This window comes from Ursus americanus, chromosome 30 (assembly GCF_024610735.1).
Source record: "Ursus americanus isolate L20-20 chromosome 30, mUrsAme1.1.p, whole genome shotgun sequence".
Taxonomy (NCBI): Eukaryota; Metazoa; Chordata; class Mammalia; order Carnivora; family Ursidae; genus Ursus; species Ursus americanus.
This window is the reverse complement of record NC_142156.1, coordinates 5,229,152-5,245,879: the sequence shown is the minus strand read 5'-3', so window position 1 is coordinate 5,245,879 and position 16,728 is coordinate 5,229,152. Positions and strand designations below refer to the sequence as shown.

General features: G+C 54.3%; 1 protein-coding gene across 7 annotated transcripts in view; it reads left to right on the top strand.

Annotated features, from left to right (window-relative positions):
• ASCC2 (activating signal cointegrator 1 complex subunit 2) overlaps positions 1-16,728 on the top strand; it is a 39,281-nt gene that overhangs the window by 19,496 nt on the left and 3,057 nt on the right. For 2 of the 7 annotated variants that reach the window (XM_045791311.2, XM_045791305.2), the window contains 11 exons: positions 3,240-3,314; positions 3,704-3,811; positions 4,048-4,116; positions 4,279-4,353; positions 5,662-5,842; positions 7,429-7,643; positions 8,530-8,649; positions 14,053-14,146; positions 14,224-14,354; positions 14,911-15,013; positions 16,306-16,385. In XM_045791311.2, coding sequence (XP_045647267.1) covers positions 3,240-3,314; positions 3,704-3,811; positions 4,048-4,116; positions 4,279-4,353; positions 5,662-5,842; positions 7,429-7,643; positions 8,530-8,649; positions 14,053-14,146; positions 14,224-14,354; positions 14,911-15,013; positions 16,306-16,385 — 1,251 coding nt within the window. Of the gene's footprint in view, positions 1-3,239; positions 3,315-3,703; positions 3,812-4,047; positions 4,117-4,275; positions 4,354-5,661; positions 5,843-7,428; positions 7,644-8,529; positions 8,650-14,052; positions 14,147-14,223; positions 14,355-14,910; positions 15,029-16,305; positions 16,386-16,728 lie in introns of all 7 variants that reach the window. The other 5 variants (XM_045791310.2, XM_045791302.2, XM_045791308.2 and 2 more) reach the window with 3 other exon arrangements.

Here is a 16,728-nt window from a genome sequence, read left to right as displayed (position 1 = left end):
GACCCAGAGGGTGTCCAGGGGAGAGCCAGGGAGTGGAGTGGGGTGAGGCAGGGCCCAAATCAGCAGGAAAAGGAGCAGCTAACAGCAAGAGACGCTCTGGAGAGGTTGGTAGAAGCCAGATTGTGAGGAGCCCTGACCTTGCTGGCAGGGAGTGGGGTCTTTATTCTGTAGGAGCAGAGGGAGAAGCTGGGAGCTTTTATCCAACGGAGTTACAGAAAGATCCTGCCAGGATGAGGGAAGATGTAGGGAGGGAGACCCTCCTTCCCCACTTAGCATCACGAGCATCTGCCCATTCCTTGTGCAGTGAGAAAGGGGTGCCCGGGCCTGGGCTGGTAACCTGCATGTTGCCTGGCAACAGTGTGTGGGGGGGTGCTGGCCTGTTCTTAGTGGCCTCTGGCTGTTGCTCTTGCCAGACATCTCTCCCCACCGTTTGCAGGAGCTCCTGGGAGCTGCCCAGCTCTGTGCGCTGAGCCGTCAGTCCATTCAGTCATTTCTTGCCCATTCAACAAAACATGTATATAGCACTGACCTGTGTCAGAGGCGGCAGCTGGCACTCTGACCCCTCCTGGGTCTCCTCAGCTCGAGAACATCACATGCGAGGATTGATCGGCCCGTGAGGATGTTAGAATAAAGCGCCAGTCGGCGCTCTGCCCGGAAGAAAGGGGTTAGGCTGGGCCTGTAGCTGTCCCCTTTTGGAAAAGGTATCTTTTCTCATGGTTAAAGTGGCAAATGCTCATAGGAAATTTGGAAAATCCCCAAAGGTAGAAAATTAAAATCACCATGAGAGATCATGCTTTTCTTAGGATTTTGTATCCTGCTTCTCTTCACTTACCATAGGCATTTTCTTTTCTTTTCTTTTTTTTAAAGTAAACTGCCCCCAATGTGAGGTTCAAACTCTCAACCCCGTGATCAAGAGTCACATGCTCTGCTGACTGAGCCCGCCAGGCGCCCCCATAGGCATTTTCCCATTTTGTTAAAGCATCTTCCCAGACGTGGCACAGATTGCTTTTGAAAGGGTCTTTGGAAACACGGCAATTTTTGGAAAAACTAACTTTCCTGCAAGGGACAGTGAAGGCAGGCGAGCGGCTCCACCCATCTCAGGGTGAGGAGGAAGAAAGGAAAACAGGGTTGACTACAAGCCTTTGACCCACAAACAGCCCCGGGCTGGCCCAGCCTGTTCACACTGTGCTGGAGGCCAGGAACGCCCGCTGAGCAAATGCCTCCACCTCAGTGCCGGCAACTTTCTGGAACGGGCTACAGTCACCAAGCAGCTCTGTGGTTAATCCTCTCAGAACAATCTCCTTCCTCCCAGACATCCTCAGGTATATCGGACTATCTCTGTCTGTTACTTAATTTTATGAATGAATAATATGTTCACATGGTTCAAAACTCAAAAGATATGAAATATATAATGAGGGGCACCTGGCTGGCTCAGTCAGTAGAGCATGCAACTCTTGATCTCTGGGTCATGAGTTCAAGCCCTATATTTGGTGTACAGCTTACTTAAATAAAACTAATAATAATAATAAAAATAAAATATATATGTATATATAAAATACAGTCTACCTCTTCCCCTTCCCCAGGTCCCATTCTCACACACCACCATTGTTGTTAGGGGTTTTTCGTGGAGTTTTCCAGAGATATGCATATAAATATAAGCAAATGTGCACATTACATATCACCCCCTCTGCCTTTTATTTTTATTATTTCTTTTAAGATTTTATTTATTTTTAGAAAGGGAGAGGGCGAGCAGGGAGAGGGGCAGAGGGAGAGCAAGAATCTCAAGGAGACTCCCTGCTGGGCACAGCCTGATGTGGGGCTCGACCCCATGAACCTGAAATCATGACCTGAGCTGAAACCTAGAGTCAGATGCTTAATCGACTGAGCCACCCAGGCACCCACCCCCACGCCCTGCCTTTTAAATTAACTGCGGACGTATTATGAGTACTATATGTACTGTTTGCATTTTATTTAATTAAATTATTTGTTAAACAACAAATTTATTTCTCACAGTTCTACAGGCTGGGTGCGTTTTATTTTTAAATTTAATATGTATCAGTACACAAAGCAACCTCAATCTTTGGTATGGCTAGATAGAATTCCATTGTACCGTATGGAATACCGGACCCCAGAGATCGACCTGGAGATTTTTTTCAGTTGTTTGCTCTTACAGAAAAATGTCACAAAGAATATTTGTACGTACATCATTTTGCACCTTTGCAAGTACATCTGAGGAATATATTCCTAGAAGTAGACTCACAAGAACAGATGGTTTGTGCATTTAAAGTTTTCATAGATCTCGCCAAATCGCCCTCCACAGGGGTTGTTCCAGTTTACCCCTCCCACCAGCAGTGTATCCTGGCAACACCTGAGTCTCTTTGGGCCAAACTGCCCACTCTGCCTTTTTCTGGGTGCCATGCTGTGGGCCTAGAAAGCCTGCCTCTTTGGGCCTAGGTACCCTCTCCTGCGTACGGGACTACTCTAGCATAGAAGTTGCCAGAATCCAGCGAGTCGATAGTGAAGTGTTTACAGAGCACCTGCTACGCATTCAGGAGCAGTCCTAGGCCCTGAGGCTACAGGTCCGGCTCTGGGAAGCCTAAGCTATTCAGAGGAAGAGCCGGGCCACAGAAGAGAGGCAGCTGCATTTTCAGTTGCAAGGGTAACATATTCGGAGTTCTGCACACCTAGTTTGGGGAAGGAGTCATCACGTGGGTGAGCGTCACCAGGAAGCGTGTGCCTGGGGCAGAGAGTTAGGATCTGGGTTGGGAAGGGGGGTGGGTGTGAGGTTGCCGAGGTGAGAAGCAAGGTTGGCTACTCTGTGCCAGCTATGGGTATACCAGAGAAAGGAGTTACAGTCTGATGTCATGGGAGGTAGGGAGCTGCTGCCAGGCTTGAGCAAACAAAAAGAGTGATCTCGTTTGTTTCTCAAGCCTCGGTGAGTTCCGACTAGCCCTCTCATTGCTTTGTGAGAGGGAGCCTGTCTGGGCCTCGGTGTCCCGAGTGAAAGGGGGCTGTAGCTACAGATCGCTTCTCACGAGGCTCTCCCTGGACCAGCCACAGTGGGCCCAATCTGGGGTGAACTTGGGGAAGAGCCGGGGTGGTGCTGGGAGCAAACTGCTGTGGTGACAACTTGGGAGCAAGAGATGGGCCTTCCCCCTTCCCACGGGTTGCTGTGATTTTCTGATGAAGTGTGGTGTTTATGAACTAAGCCCACCTTCTCCCCATGTGCGCCTCCACAGACTGGCTTCCTTTTATGAAATCGCCATTCCTGAGCTGGAGTCCGCGATGAAGAAGAGGAGGCTGGAAGACAGCAAGTGAGCAGGGGACAAAACTGAGTGCCTCGTCGTGGTGGAGAGAGCGTCCCCATCTCGAAGAACGATGGGGTGGCCCACGGAGCTCCAGCTTCAGTGTCCCTGCCGAGCAGCCCCCCCGGCCACTGCGTCCTCGCCTTTCCCCCTCAGATGTTGCTGCGAGCTCTTGTTAGCGCGCTGGTTTCCCACCCACTGTTTAAACAAGAGGCGGCCCTGGAATCAGCTGGCCTCTCAGGGCCTGTAACCTTTTGCCAACTGCTGTCCACACTGAATTGTGAAGCTGTCTTAGCCCTGGGGAGGGACACCTGCAACTGTTGAGAATAAGCTCCCTCTGGGCCTTTTTATCTCCTAAATCTCTATTTTTTTTCCCTTTCTCTCTCTGGCCTTCAAAGGCTGCTAGGTGACCTGTGGCAGAGGCTGTCCCATTCCAGGAAGAAGCTGCTGGAGATTTTTCACATCCTCATAAACCAGATCTGCCTTCTCCCTGTCCTGGAAAGCAGGTGAGTCCTTGGGAGCAGCTGCCTGGGCGGAAGAGCCCCCTTCCCAAGCCTAGCAGAGGCGGCCCCCTCACTTCATCTGCCCCCTCCCCTGCTCAGCGGAGATGGGGAAAAGAGACACAGGCCTCTTTTCCTCTAACTGGCCTGAGGCCTCGCAGAGGAGCGGGGCAGGCGGCAGGGAGGGGAGCTACAGATCATTTGCATCGAGTGAGCTCATCTTCCCTGGTGTCCTGTTCCAGCTGTGACAACATTCAGGGCTTCATTGAAGAGTTCCTTCAGATCTTCAGCTCCTTGCTGCAGGAGAAGAGGTGAGTGTGGCTGAGCCAGGACCAGTCTGCACAAGGCCTTACATACTAAAGCCTCTGCCATAAGCTCACCATGGTCTAAGGTTCTGAGATTTGTGGTTGGGCAGCAGACCAGCGCGCCTGTTGCCCCAGCCTTGTCCCTTCTGTCTGCTCTCTGCCCAGCAGGTTCCTCCGGGACTACGACACCCTCTTCCCTGTGGCCGATGATGTCAGCTTGCTACAGCAGGCCTCCGCCGTCTTGTATCCTTCTTCCACAGCCCCTGAGACAGGACCTGGCCTGACCAGGTTGGAGATGGGCTGCTAGGACCCAGAGGAGCAGAGGGAGGTTTAGCCCCAGAACCCACCGGTCAGCCAGCTGTCCCCAGAGTGCCTGCCAAAGCCCCAGTCCCTGTTTCTGGAGGAGGTGACTACTCTGATCCTCAGAGCTGGGTGGGGTTGGAGTCCTGTGTTCTGTAGGTGTTTACTGAGTGTCTGGGCCTGTGTGACCAACGTGGACTCGGCCCTGCTCTCACAGACCTCATTGCAGGAGGGGAGACAGACAAGTAAACAAGCAAGCTCAGGGTTAGGCTATGAGACAGAAGTGATAGCCGAGCTGAGAACCGCAGAAGAAAGTAGAGGAGGCCAAGCCCAGAGCGAAGTGTTCCCAGTGGATGGAGGACAGAGAGGCCCAACTGGGGAGCCCACAGACATTTTGTGTAGATCGCAGGGTGGGGCTGGGATCTAGTGGGAGGAGCCTATGGCATCGCAGATGAGCTGGGGCTCAGCAGACCTGCACAGCTCTGGGGTGACCGTCACTGAGCTTGGACTCTGTCCTATAAGCACTGGAGTGTCATGGAAGGGTGTGAAACAGGGAGGAACAGGGTCAGTTTTATACTTTGGGAAAGCTCTGTCTGGCACAGGGAGGAGAACAGACTGGCCTGGGACCTCTGTGAGGCCCAGTGGCTGGTAAGAGTGCTGTTGCTGGCATCCAGGCATGGCCAGTGGGGGTGTGGATTCAAAGGGGAAGGAGGGAGTCTAGGGCAACTCTCAGATGTCCGGCTTGGCAGTGTCCAGACTGGTAGAGAGAGAGGAAGGAATGACAGGGAGGAGGGCCCGTGGGCCATTTTGGAGGCTGGGTGAGGTTGCTCAGTCTCGCCTCAGGGATACCCTCTGGGCCCCCAGCCTTTTCAGGAAGCCCTCAGCTAGTTGGACAGGAAGCCGGGTGGCAGTACCCCCCTCAGGCCCTCCTCCTGGGGGTCAGTGCAGAAGTGGAGCTGCTGGTTCACCCAAATATCACGTCCCAGGATGCCCCTGGCCCTGTCTTCATCCCGAGCTGCTTCCTGATGTGTGGCAGGTACTAGGTTTCAAGACCAGTGTGGTCATGGTCTGGCCTGTTTCCCCACGCATCCCGGGTGCCCGTCATGTCCACTGGGTACAGCCCAGCCAGCCCCTAACACAAGTCATAGCGTCAGATGCTGGCGAGGGAATGAGAAATTACGCTGCCTCAGAGCGAGGGAGGCAGAAGAGACGCTGGCACCCAAGAGAGAGCCGCCTTAACACGTGTCACAGGGACGAGACCCGGACTGCCTACATCCTCCATGCGGTCGAGAGTGCGTGGGAAGGGGTGGACCGACGGAAAGCCACAGATGCGAAAGACCCACCGGCGGCCGAGGATCCTAACGGGGTCATTGCGCCAGCGGGGCCAGTCGGTGGACCGTCCTCACGTCTGGAAAACTCAGAGGAAGAGGAGGTGTGTGTCTGGAGCGCCGTTTTCCCCTGCTTCCCCTGCCCCTTCCCGGAAACCTCTCCCTTCTTGGTTTCTGCTCTCAGAGAAAAAGGTTTCTTTTGGAATTGACAGCCTCGAGCTGCCTTTAGAGAGCCCTGCGAGTCGCTTCAGCTGCCAAAACGCGAGTTTCCCCCTATAAAGGGAAGCGATGGAGCTTTCTCCCGGTGAGGTCCTCCCCGGAGCTCTCCTCTCAGCGGATCACGGTGGTGCTGCTCCGGTCCCCCTGCTGGGCCAGCCTGGATGCCCCGCCATGGGACTGTAGGGCTCCACTGAGCCGGTTTGGAAGCCCCTGATCTAGTACTTTCTCTCCAGGCCTCTCCAGAACTCGCCCAGTCTACAGCTGTACAGATTGGCCCTTGAGCCCAGGACTCTTCCCTGCATGTGGGAGGCAGCATGACGTAGGGACTAAGGCCACCCGGCCTCTGGGGTCAGACAGCTCTGGGGTGTACCGGCTTCTGCCACTCACCAGCTGTGTGGCCTTCACCTCTAGCCTCCGTTCCCCATCTACAAGTGGGGCCAGTCACCATCCCTGCCTCCACAAGTTTGTTGGGATTCCCAGAGCGGTTGTGTGGAGAGCCCCAAGCCCAGCTGGCCCTCTGTGCTCTGTTAACAGACGCTACTCTCCTTCCTGTTAGACTCAGGCCCATGACTGTCACTGGGCCTTGGAAAGTGACAGTCCTCTCCACCTTTCCCACCCCCTTCCCCAATTTGGTTTCTTAGCTGAGACATGGATGATTTTTATCGTTTGTTTACAAGATTTGCGAATTTCCTGAAATGAAAAACCTAACAGCATCCACTCACATCAAGCAGGATACGGACTGAATCCCCCCTCTTTTTTTTTTTTTTTTTTAAGATTTTATTTATTCATTTGACAGAGAGACAGCCAGCGAGAGAGGGAACACAGGCAGGGGGAGTGGGAGAGGAAGAAGCAGGCTCCCAGCGGAGGAGCCCGATGTGGGACTCGATCCCGGAACGCCGGGATCACGCCCTGAGCCGAAGGCAGACGCTTAACGACTGAGCCACCCAGGCGCCCCTGAATCCCCCCTCTTAAAAAGAATATAATTAAAGGGGAGCAGCTCCCCACAGTCCAGGGCTGGTGATTGCCGTTCCTCTCCAATGTCAGCCGTCAACTTGTTAGAGCTGGATAAGGATGAGTAAAAGCCGTGGCCATTTATGGTCTTCTCCAGGCACTGTGCTCGGCGCTTCGGGAGCATGATTCTCTGAATCATCTGAAACCACCCCATGGGGTGGATGGTGGTATGCCTATTTTGTGTGGAAGAAGCTGGGGTTCAGAGTGTTTAAGCACTGTGCCCAAAGTCACACAGCCAGAAGTAGCTGTACCAGTAAATCATAGAAACCCCCCTTTTCCCAGGAGAGGAAAGGAAGACTCAAGAGACCTGAGTCACGGGGCCGAGATCCTCGGCCCAGGAGCGACAGGGCCAGGACTCATACAGGGTCCCCTGATTCCTGGTCCTGTGCGCCTCGGGGCCTGTGGCCCTATCACCCAGCTGGCCTGGCCTTCCCCACCTTCACTCCCGCTCTCTCCACAGTGCATGGGGGCGGCGGCTGCGCTGGGCCCCCCCGTGTGTGGCGTGGAGCTGGACTCGCTCATCTCCCAAGTGAAGGACCTGCTGCCGGACCTCGGCGAGGGCTTCATTCTGGCCTGCCTGGAGCACTGCGACTATAACCCGGAGCAGGTGATCAACAACATCCTGGAGGAGCGCCTGGCGCCGGCCCTCAGCCAGCTGGACCGCAGCCTAGACAGGTGGGACACATAGGTAGAGGTGGCTCATGGCGCCCAGGCTGTGTCAGGCCCTGGCGGAGGCGCTCTGGGGCCCCTGTCCCGGCCCCTTCTTAGCTCCTCTGCTTCCCACTCCGGTGCCAGAACTCAGCCCTCCGTCTCTTCCCCACGGTAGCATTCGCCATACAAATGAATGGCCTCCTTGGCAAAACATCAAAACTTCAGGCCCCCGGGAGGTCCTCACATGCCCCCTGCAGGGCGGAGAGTGTGCACAGTCCCACGGCTCTGCTGCACCTTGCTGGAGGACGGATTAGAAACGTGGGATGTGACAGAGGGGTTGCTGAGCCTTTCAGAGCTCTGAAGTTTCTGGCCTGTCCCTGTCACCTTTCCAGTAGATTCCTGAGGGAGGACGGCCAGCGCTTCTCACTTTCCTCACACCTACCTTTCGGAGGTTGGCCCACTGCTTCTCTGAAGGGCCGCAGAAATGGGTGCACACATGGGTGTTTCTTCCACGAACAAATTATGTTTACTGGTCGAGTGAAGTTAGCTCTGTCTTTGGACAAGTTCCTTAGCCACTTTGTGCCCATTTTACAGAGGAGGGCGCAGAGGCACAGAAAGGTTGAGTGATCTTAGCTAGCCATCTCATCAGACTGTTGTGAGTGTTCGGTGAGGGAGGGAACTTTTAAGAAAATCTGTGTGAATGGCACGTGGGACCAAGGGGGAGTTTCGTGTGAGGGACGGCTGCGTACCCAGGGAGGGGCCAGACAGTGCAGGGTTTTAGATCGTGTCTCATGTGGCTGCCGAAGGGAGGGGAGAATCTGATGGATGTAACATGGTACGGGGTCAGTCGGGCGCAGGCAGGCATCAGCTGACCAGTCCCCCTTAAACTGATTTCCGTGTCACCCCCCAGGCAGGTGAAGCCAGACCCGACACCCCTGCTGACATCTCGTCACAACATCTTCCAGAATGACGAGTTTGACGTGTTTAGCAGAGATTCAGTGGACCTGAGCCGGGTGCACAAGGGCAAGAGGTGAGTGCAGTGGGCTGTGGGGTGCCAGGCACCCCAACTCTGTAAGTGCAGTGAGAAAATAGAAAGTCAGGGCGCTTTACAGAACTAGCCTGAGTTTTGGCTTAGGGTCCCCCCAAGCAGTCCAGGACCTGCGTACTCCCAGCAGGCAGGACCGGGTTCTCTAATGGTTATACGTTAGGCTCTGACGGCACAGGGTGGTTTTTTAATGAATCCCCTTGTTGATAGCAAAAGGCCAGAGGGACCTAAGCTGTCCCCCTCTTCCGTTCTTATATCTTCAGATATGTCAACCACCAAATCTCTGGGCGATAGAGCTGAGCGGTACTTCCCAGGTGCCGCCGCTCCACGTGATTTTCTCCATTCTGTGACAAAATGAGAAAATTAAGGACCTGTACTAAGTGAGCTTTTCAGAGGGTGAACATATTCTATTTTAAGGTCTTTCTGCTTATTTTTAGCTTATGTCCTTTCTACCTTTTTGGCATTGAAAAGTCCATTTATGATTTATTCATTCATTCAACAAATATTTGCTTGGTGCTTACAGCGTACAAGGTCCTGGGTTTATTTGGTGCTGGAGATGTAGTGGGCAGTGAAACAGACACGGCCCCTGGCCCTGTGGAGTCTGCACTAATCAGTTGGTCAAACAAGCAAAGTAACATTGCAGATCTAACAGGCTCTGTAAGGTGAAGGTGTGCAGACCTCTGAGCCTCCGGTAGGGCATTCGACCTGGACAGGAGGGTTCCTCTGAGGAGATGCCAATGGGACCAAGAGTGGAAGGATGAGGAAGGGTCAAAGGGCCAATTCTGCCAAGAGGGGGGAAGGAGAAACTTTCCAGGCAGAGCAAACAACAGGGCAGTGAGCCCGAGGTCGTGGGGAGCATGGTAGGGGTCCCATGAGCTGACACATTTTATGCTTTGGAAAGAGGACCTGGCTTTGGAGTAGAGGCCCATGGGAGGGCACCATGAGTCAGTAGTGATGAAAGTGGGTTCGATATAAAAGGCAAAGTAAGACGTTGACAACACTGCTAGCCCCCAGGCTCCCCATAAATGGTATTGGTTCATGAAATCTGCAAATCTAGGAACTGCTGGACAAGTGCAGTGGCCCCCCTCTCTCCCCCATCATGCATATGGAGACAGTGAGGTTCAGAGAGAGGCGGTGGGAGACCTGCCCCCTTCTTGTGATAGGAGCCCCCGTGGCAGAATTGCAAGCTGCTGCTTCAGCGATGGCCCCGTGCTGCTCGCTGTCCCCAGGGTCATCGCTGCTGGAAGCTTGGCTGGCTGAGGGCTTGGGGGAGTGGGCTCAGGGCAGCTGTAAAGCCATCTGGCTGGCTGGACAGGAAGCAATTGTAAACTGCTTAGTCACGCACATTGCGACATCCCCAGATCCTGAGCTAGAGATGTTATCCTGCATCAATGGCCGCTGTTCCAGATCAGAATGACCCTCTGCAGCTCCTGGGGCAGATGAGGAGGGCTGCGCCCTGCTCCTAGGACATTCCAAACCGCCAGGAGGAGAGACCGGGCGGCAAATGTTTACTGAACTTGTCGTGCTGGGTAGCCTGGGGCCTGGGGATTGCAAAGAGGCAAAGCCTCCATTTATGTGTTCATTATTTATTTATTCATTCAGCAAATATTTATTGAGTGATTTACTAGCTCCAGATCCTGTGCTAGACCCCAGGGAGACAAGGTGAGCAGGGCACCCGGGCTGCACTCTCAAATGGCACAGAGACCGTGGGAAAGACTCAGACCATTAAACAAATAGCAACAGAGTGGGAGAAGTGCTGGGGTGGGGCACACAGGGACCTCAGTGGGGACACCTGTCCTAATCTGGGCAGGGCAGTCAGCAGGCACAGGAGAAAAGTAGCACAAGGCAGGTCACACTTGAGTTAAAAGTTATGTGTGTGATTAAATCAAATAGGTTGCACTAGTGGCTCAAGTAATAGGGAAATCTGTTCCTTGCATGACAGGGAGTTGCAAGGTAGGGCAATCTAGGCTTGGTTAACCAATGGTGTAGCCTCATCATCAAGGATACATCCTTGCCATCTCTCAGAGCTAGTTCCTTCAAAGCCACGGGGCGGCTGGCTGCAACTGTTTCAGCCGTGACCTCCAGAAGTGACAGTGCCAAGAGGAAGTCTGGACCAGATCTTCCTACATTTCTCTTAGAGACTAGGAGGACTTTCCCAGAAGTCTCCAGACTCCACTCACATCTCACCAAGGAGCTGGGTCACAGGGCCGAGGTCCAGGGCTCCAGGAGAAGGGGGAAAAGTGGAAAGACCCGAACCAAATGAGGGTCTGTTAGGACTGAGGTGAGGTGGATGGTGGCTGTTGGATATGCCAGGCACATGTGCTGCAGGTATATGATAGCCAAGTGAAGGAGGCCGTGTGGATAAGGTGGGGTCCCAAAACTCCTTTGGACTGAGCAGAGGCGCCCTGGAAGATTATGAGTGTTCTCCCTCAGAAACGGGTCTGTGGCCAAAAAAATGTCTGCGCACTCGGCTTCTTGGAGAGGTACAGAGCACATTAGCACATTAAAGGCTCTGACAAGTCCTGCAGTAAAAAAAGAAAAACCAGGATTCACTTTGTTGAGCTCAGCAGGTGCCAGGTTCACTTTTAGTCATCATCTTATTTCATCCCTGGGATGCGGAATTAAGACTTGGCAAGGATAAGAGGTTTGCTTGTGATGGATCGCACAGCTCAGGTAATATCTGAGCTGACTTGAGTTGGTGGTAGACCCGTGTTCTGGCCCTGGCTTGGCTGGTAGAAGCTGGGTGACCTTGGGAAAGGCGCTCTGCCTCTTGGGATCTCCGTTTCCTCCCTGTACAGGTCCTTTAGGAATTCAGAGGTGGGAGTCACCCCCCAAGGGTCAGTTTGAGTTGGGCCTTGAAGGATACGCTGGAAGAAAGGAGGGGAAAAGTGTCTGGGCTTCAGGGGAGCCCACATGTTCCCTGAGCTTCCTGTCATCTTGTAGGAGGCCGAGGAAGCACCTGCTCCAAAGTCTCTGAAGCCATTGTTGCCTGTGTTTCCAGACTTTTCTGGAGTTCTGGCCCTCTGATGGATCTTTTCCTAGCTGGCTTTGCCTCTGACCTTTCTTTTCCTTCTTGGCTCTGAATGGGGTCATGGGGCCAAAGCCGCACCTCCCTGGATGGGATGCCCAGGGCACCAGGCTCCACTGTCCCTGCCTGTGCCGTCTCCAGGACCCTGCGTGGGTAGAGTTGGCAAGGCTTCTCCAGCCCTGCGGGGGAACAACATAACCAGAGGCCCACAGCGGGACCTTACGCACAAGAACTGGGGACCGGATGGACCAGGAGCTGTGGGGGTGGCAGAAAGGACAGTGACACCTCTCATTCATCCTTGGATGCCTGGCTCGGCACAGGTCCTAGCACCTAGCAGGCCCTCAGGAAATGTGCGTGGAAAGAGGGGATGTGCTCCTTCCAGTGGCACCAACTGCCTGAATGAGCTCGGGCCCGTTTCCCTTGCTCCCTGCCTCTCTCCTCATCAGCCCCCGGCCTGGTGAAGAGAGCCAGATAAGGGCCAGGGCCACAGTCACAGGCCCCCTTTTCCGGCATGATATAAAATTTTCCTCTGGACCAAGAATTTTCCCTGGTCTAGACCCAATGCCCCCCACCCCACAGAGCCTCCATTTCCTCTCCTCCCACCCCACCCCACTAGACCCCCTAAGCCAGGTCATGTTTCCTTTCTGTCTGTTCCCAGGGCATGCTTACCTCCATTCGGCACATTTCATGTTAGCTGCCGTTCACCCGTGACCCTCACTAGACTGTGAGTTCCACAAGGACAGATCCAGATCTTACTCTTTTTTTAATCTCTCCCGCAGCTCAGCCTTAGTACCCTGCCTGGCACATAGTAGGCCCTTAGTAAAAACTGTTGGAGGAAGCCAAATCCTGACCTGCCCCAGGCTCCCAGGCAGACAGCCTGAGAGACTCAGGCCCCTGTCCTTCCCTGCATCAAAAGCCAGTTAATAGATTTCTGTGAAAGCTGTGTATGACTTTGTATCTCTTTTTCTTCTTCTTTTTTCTCCCCCCCCTACCCTTGATACATTCCAGAAAACTGATTTCACAGCTAAGCTGGATTTTCTTGCCCGGCATCTTGTATTGATTTTCCCCTGCAGGGCTCGAAACTACATTCCACAGGCCTGTGTGTCTGACAAGCCAGATTTCTCTACAGATTTGCAAAGCCACAGTCAAGAGGCCTGAGTCCCCACTGAGGCTGGGCTACAGTTCACTGCTCCCAAGCACGTGCCTCTCCTTCCCTCCACTGCACCCGAATTTCCTCACCTGTGATATATAGCAGGAGTTGAGCCTTTGGACTTTTTCTTCCAGTGCAATCTGACATGGAAGATTGAACTGTAGAACAGATCGAAAGCCACCCTGATGAAACGGACGGGAGGAAGAAGGCGGCCACCCCTGCTCGCTCTTCACCCCCCGAGGGCTCTCTCCTGTGGCTCCCCTGAGCTCAGTAAGAGGGCCAGATGTGACCTTGTTCTTTCTCTTTAAAGATTTTATTTATTTTAGAGAGAGACAGCATGAGCGGGAGGGGCAGAGGAAGAGAGAGAATCTCCAGCAGACTCCATGCTGAGCATAGAGCCTGATGAGGGGCTCCATCCCAGGACCCTGAGACCATGACCTGAGCTGAAACCAAGAGTCGGAGGCTTAACCAACTGTGCCACCCAGGCACCCCCAAATTTTTGTTTTTTTAAAAGGTTCAAATAATCCCAGGCCCTACCTAGGAGTAACCGTTGTCATTTGGTGGGGGACTTACTAGCTCTCTCTGTGCAGTAACATATGTAAATTATAATCTGTGTGCTCAAAGGAACAGGTAGTTTGTCTGGTTTGCTTTCTGCTTTTTATACAGTTGGGATCATACTGTATACATTTTTCTGTAGCTTGCTTTTTCCCTCAGGGGTAAGTCTTAGAATTCTTTCTGCATCAGCAAAATAGATGAATGTCATTCTTGATAGCAGCCGCCCAGCGTTCTAATATAGATGTGGCACTTCATTTGGCCATGTCACCTGTGATGGACACTAGTTGTTTTCCATTCTTCACTGTCACAAACGACGTTGAAAAGAAAATTCCCCATCAGACCTCTGTATGTCCCTGGCCAGCGTTTCCCTAGGGTGGGTGCCTCCGAGAGGAATTTCGTGGCCAAAGGGTGGGCACGTTTTACATGGCAGCAGCCGGTTTGGGATGCCTTCCGGAGCGGCTGGACCCGGTCACAGGGGTACCAGCAGCGGCGAGTCCCACCTGCCCGCACCGCTGCCCCCTCCTCCCCGGTGCTCGACACCCTTTGTGGCACTTTGCACCAGCCCGAGCCCGTGGTGCCTTGGACCCTCGCTCTCGCAGCCTTCAAAGCCTGATGGCTTTCCTTCCTGTCTACCCGCTGTCCCCCCCGCCTCCAGGAAGGAGGAGAACACGCGGAGCCTCGTGAACGACAAGCGGGAGGTGGCGGAGCAGCGGCAGCGCTACGAGCAGTACAGCGTGGTGGTGGAGGAGGTAGGGGGCCCCGGGCCGCCGGGCAGGGGGGAGCCGGCCACCCCGGGCCCCTCGGGCCCACACTCCTGTCATTGCAGGTGCCCCTACAGCCTGGCGAGGGCCTGCCCTACCGCGGTGACGACTACGAGGACGAGTACGATGACACGTACGATGGCAACCAGGTGGGCGCTAACGATGCCGACTCGGATGATGAGCTCATCAGCCGCAGGTGAGGCTGCAGGGCGCTGAGAGGGCAGAGTTTGGGAGGGGGGGGGCCACAGTGGCGTTCCTGAAGCCTCTTGTTTATACAGATGGGGAGGCCGAGGCCCTGATCACGTGAGCAAGTCAGTGGTGGAGCCAGGGCCCAAACTGAGCCCTCCTGATTCCTAGTGCAGCGCTCCCTCCACCCCCAGACACCCCCTCGGCCAGTTGGTCCAACCCGTCCTGAGTGGGGCAGCATTTATTTGGTTTCATGCAGTCCTTTCAGATTGTTCTTCTTAACGACAGAAAACTCTCCACCATGCAATGGTAGATTTCCCAGTGCAGATAAAAGGACAGCTGCCCCAGCTCAGCCTCCCGTAAGGCCCCACATCAGACTCTGGTACCCTCAGAGAGTCTGGGCGCTGGAGCAAAGCTGGCTTGAAAAGCACTTTGGTGTTTTCCAGCTGCCTGAGCCCATCCGCATGCTGACACCCCGCTCTCACCCAGCCCGATCCCCTCCTCCCTGAGGCTCCCTCTCCAGGTTTAATCCAGTCTTTGATCTCACTTTCTCTCTAAACCCTCAGGCCCTTCACCATCCCTCAGGTGCTGAGAACCAAAGTGCCCGGAGAAGGGCAGGAAGAGGAGGAAGAGGAGGAAGAGGAGGAGGCCGAGGACGAGGCTCCCAAGGTGCCTCCTTGGCAGGTGGCCGATGAAGGGGAGGGCGCAGTTCTGAAAGGCAGAGCGGGACCACTGCGCCCCTGCCTGCCTGCCGCTGGCTTTGAGGCGGCCCTAGCGCCACTGCCCGGGAGAAGAGGAGTTCCTTTGAACCTAGGGTGCCTGCTTGGAGAGTTGCTGCCTTCAAACTCACCTTCACTGCCCAGCGAGGGCTTTGGGGACGGATTAGAGGCCAAGCCTTTGAGTTGCTGGGTTCATTAGACCCAGGAGCCTGGGGGCTGAGAGAAGGGCAGCTCTCGGCCACCGTGCTCAGGATGGCAATTCTGGAACTCACAGAGATGTTGCAGAGATGTTGGAACCCCAGGGCCCTTGGAGGTCATCTGGGCTGGTGGGTTTGAAAATTCTATTTTTCGGCAGCTGAACTTTCTCTTCAAATGAAGCCTCAACTAGAACCTCAGCATATAAAACAGATTAGGGCAGTCTTGCTCAGGTTGAATGGAGTGACCCCTGGGACCCCTGGATCCCCTCGTGCCCTCCCACCAGGGTGACAAATCCCGATGTATCCAGGCCGGGCTCCCGAGGTAAACAAGTGGCGCAGACTGATGGAGCCCGAGGCTAGTGGGGTAAAAGCACACACACACCCTGCCCGAGGGGCTTCTCAGCAGAAACGTGTGCCTCGGAGCTTCCAGGGCTTTCTCTTCTTGCCAGGCAAGGGGTCAGCCCAGATTTTTCTGTAAAATCTTCCAGTTTACAAATGTTACCAGTTGCACTTGTTTTGTTTGTGTTTCTTTAAACAGTACAGGCCACTAAAGCCTGTGTGTGATCCTTAAGTCACAGTTCTCCCCGCTGCTAGTCCAGGCTCCTTTGCTTATTGGCCAAAAAATGGTCTTCAAGAGTGGCTACTCCCAGAGCACATTGGTGGCGTCCTAGAGTGAGGATGAGGCAGCTCCGAGGGGCAGCTCTCTTGGCCCTCAAGGCTCTGTGTGGCCTCTCATGGTGGCCATCTGGCCTGTGCCCCATTTGTCATCCATGCTCCGGCTCTGGTCCACCTGCCTCACCATACCTGTGCAGGAAGCCTTAGTCCCTTTGGCTGCTTCTAAAGGAGGAGAGAGGCTTCTAATGGGAAGTTTGGACCCAAGCAAGGGCGGCTCCATTCTAGGGCATCACCCTGCCACACTGTGGCTTTCCCCCAGTCCGGGCCTGGAGGCGTCAACAAGACTCAGTCCAGTGCAGCCCCAGCACAGCTTGGGCAAATGGGGCAGCTCATGACTCTAGATTTTTTTTTTCTCCCCTCCCCTCCACAGCCCGACCATTTTGTGCAGGACCCTGCGGTGCTGCGGGAGAAGGCAGAAGCCAGGCGGATGGCCTTCCTCGCCAGGAAGGGGTGAGCATTTTAACGAGCTGTTTCTGGTGGGGGGGACCCATCTGGGGAAGGCTCAGCCAAGCACCTGGGAAGCCCACACATATACCCCAAATGCGTCATGTGTGTTAATTTAACCCTCACGACAGCCCTATGAAGCCACTATATCATCATTCTCATTTTATAGAGGAAGAAATAGGGCCATCCCCATCCCCATCCCCAAGCCCTCCTCTCCTTGCTGTGGGCTGTGGTCAGCTGGTCCTTCCCGCAGCGAAGCCAGGGACCTATGTGGAGGCAGAGCTCAGAGAAGAGAATTCACCAGACACAGGACCGGCCAGAGCCCTGCCCTTGCTGGGCTGCATTTCTT